This window comes from Triticum dicoccoides, unplaced genomic scaffold (assembly GCF_002162155.2).
Source record: "Triticum dicoccoides isolate Atlit2015 ecotype Zavitan unplaced genomic scaffold, WEW_v2.0 scaffold135210, whole genome shotgun sequence".
Taxonomy (NCBI): domain Eukaryota; kingdom Viridiplantae; phylum Streptophyta; class Magnoliopsida; order Poales; family Poaceae; genus Triticum; species Triticum dicoccoides.
The window spans coordinates 1-2,757 of NW_021195606.1; the positions used below are offsets into that span (position 1 = coordinate 1).

Consider the following 2,757-nt stretch of genomic DNA (forward strand, 5'->3'; position numbering starts at 1 on the left):
CCCCTTGGATGAGATAATCAAGCTGAGGGACAAATATAGGTTCCGTGTTATTCTGGAGGAGAGCCATTCGTTTGGTGTGCTTGGCAAGTCTGGAAGGGGCCTTGCTGAACATTATGGGGTTCCAGTGAGTGTTTGGTGCTTACTCCTAGCCTTGTTCTTTCTATTTCTGAAATTTCCTAACATTGTGCAGATTGACAAAATTGATATCATCACTGCTGCAATGGGAAATGCATTAGCTAGTGACGGTGGCTTCTGCACAGGAAGCGCCAGAGTTGTTGATCATCAGGTAGATGCAATTTCAGATTGCTAAAACATCAGTTGAGATAAACTGAATTTTTGTTGTTAAACATTTGGAGATTTGGATGATTAAGGTGTTACATTTTTGCAGCGTCTAAGCAGCGCTGGCTATGTCTTCTCTGCCTCTTTGCCGCCCTATCTTGCCAGTGCTGCAATTTCTGCTGTCAACTACCTGGAAGAGAATCCTTCAGTTCTGACCAAACTAAGGAGCAATGTTGCTCTTCTGCATAAAGGTAAAGATGCTTCTCTTGACACTTAACTAGTACTACAGTCGCGGAACTCATGGTATAAGCCTGCTACCTGTTGTATGGTCACCCACCTTGATGTATTTGATTTGATTGCAGGACTGTCAGGTACACCGGGGCTTCAGATTTCTAGCCATGTTCTGTCACCTATTGTCTTCCTCAAGCTGAATAAATCGACAGGTTCTCTGGCCACTGACCTAGATCTTCTTGAAACCATTGCCGGGCAGGTAAGTTAGAATTGGAGATGCAACTAGCATGAATGTTCATAAGCTTGTATTCATGCATAGTTTCTCCACCAGGCTTTGAAGGAAGATTCAGTTTTCGTGGTCCCATCCAAAAGGTCAACTTTGGACAGGTGCAAGCTCCCGGTTGGGATCCGCCTGTTCGTATCAGCTGGTCACACGGAATCAGACATCTCCAAAGTGTGTTCATCCTTGAAGAAGGTTTCTGCGTCGGTCCTTTCAAACCACAATTGATTCCACGTTCCTTGAAAGACGAGAAGAGACGTTGGTCGTTTTCGACGCCCTGTGTACGGTAGCCTGATTGTGGTTGGTATATGTACATAACAATTATGTACATGTGGACTATGTTGCTGCTTAAACTTCAGGTTCAGCAGGGTTTTAGGTGTTGAAAAGTTCAGTTTCGACAGTAGCTGTTTTTCTTCAGTTTCGTCAGTTAAATAACCGAGCTGCGCCTCGGCCGTAGCTAGCTAGTTGTGCGGCGCCCTGACCCGATCGTGGGATGGCACGACTAAACGGTCATGGCGCCATGAAGGGTGTCGAATGGGGATGCTGGGATGGCGGCACTCGCGGCCCGATCGTGCCCCATTTTCCGTTGTTTCTGTTAGTGTCTATAAATAAAGACTGAAAATAAAAGGAGAATAAATAGAAAACCTGCAAAGTTGTTCGCAGTGCAAATATAATCTCTCTCTCTCTCTCTCTCTCTCTCTCTCTCTCTCTTCCACTGCTCCGGTGATCGCCGGAGTTACTTAGGGCGGGGTTCGTCTCGCAATTGGCATCAGAGATTGGTTGCTCGTGACCTGTGATGACGGGACCTAGCAGCCCGAAGAAGAGCGGGACAGAGACGCAGAACAGCAACGGCAGCGGTGCGATGGTTGTTCACCAACGCGTCGTGCACGACACCGGTGGCACGTGGCCAATGCTACCGTGCACCAACTCCGACGGTTAAGCCCTCCTATGCAACTCATGCGGGAGGCGCGCCAGCTCTGGGTAGCCATCAATGATGGGACCACGGAGCGCGAGACGTATCGCATGACGATGGAGTGCCTACTGTGATCGGTGCCACTCGATATGGTCTCCACGCTCGCCTTGAATGCCATGACAATGCACGCCTGGGGCACGATCGAGACGATGCACCTGGGCGTGAGCGGCATACCCAAGGCTAGAGCGACATCGCTCCGTTGCCAGTAGGAGGTGATCAAGTTCGGCGACCGAGAGCATCGACGAATTCGGTATGCGTCTGTCCTCTCTGGTCACTCAACTTGAGTTTATGGGTGACAAGATCGGCAAGCCCACTGTGGTTCGGAAATTCCTTTCGGTCGTGCCCAGTGTTATGCCTAGACTAATCTCACGCAGTGTAGTAGCTTTAATTTTTCTGGTTCAAATAATGCTTGTGCATGGTCGGGATGTGACATGCGCATGCACGCACGCAGTGGAGGGTTGCATGGGGCGACAGATGCAGATCATGGCAGCCCAGCCGGGAGGTAGTTAGCTTCTTTGTGTAATCTCATAAAGGAATAAAAACAGAACAGAAAAGCTGGATGGCAGCACAGAAACCACTCTCTCTCCAGTTCGTGTTCATCGCTCTCTCCCTCTGATCTTCTTCGCTCGATCGCTCGTCTTGACAACAATAATTGGCATCAAAGCCGTGGTGTTCGATCCACTCTCTGGTGGCCGGCTGTGTCCGATCCGCGGTGAACCATGTCGGATAGCGAGGAGGAGAAGAAGAACAAGAGCGGAACGAAGTCGCCGCCAAAGACGCCGCTGTCCACAGCACCTGTGCCGCGCCCGACGGGCGGCGGCAGCGGCGAGTTCCGCATCGTCGAGCGGGTTGTGCGGGAGAGCGAGACCTCTTTGTCATCCATGGTCCTCACGCACGCGAACTACATGGAGTGGTCCCTTTTATCCAGGTCAAGCTGCAGGTTGCGGGCGTGTGGTCCGCGGTGACCACCGGCGCCGCAGAGGAGCGCCACGAC

At 50.9% G+C, this 2,757-nt stretch overlaps 1 protein-coding gene across 1 annotated transcript; it reads left to right on the forward strand.

Moving 5' to 3' along the window:
• Window positions 1-7: 7 nt before the first annotated feature.
• LOC119343633 (long chain base biosynthesis protein 1a-like) lies at window positions 8-1,447 on the forward strand. The gene is made up of 5 exons (XM_037614492.1): window positions 8-124; window positions 191-286; window positions 389-530; window positions 642-769; window positions 842-1,447. The coding sequence occupies exons 2-5, from the start codon at window positions 221-223 to the stop codon at window positions 1,016-1,018; spliced, it is 513 nt and encodes a 170-aa protein (XP_037470389.1). The 5' UTR covers window positions 8-124; window positions 191-220; the 3' UTR covers window positions 1,019-1,447.
• Window positions 1,448-2,757: the final 1,310 nt, after the last annotated feature.

Excerpts from the sequence above, each read along its gene's own strand:
- LOC119343633 (XM_037614492.1), top strand. The coding sequence starts at position 221 with ATGGGAAATGCATTAGCTAGTGACGGTGGCTTCTGCACAGGAAGCGCC. Across the intron at positions 287-388 it reads CCAGAGTTGTTGATCATCAG|CGTCTAAGCAGCGCTGGCTA; the intron begins GTAGATGCAATT and ends ACATTTTTGCAG. Across the intron at positions 770-841 it reads TTGAAACCATTGCCGGGCAG|GCTTTGAAGGAAGATTCAGT; the intron begins GTAAGTTAGAAT and ends TTTCTCCACCAG.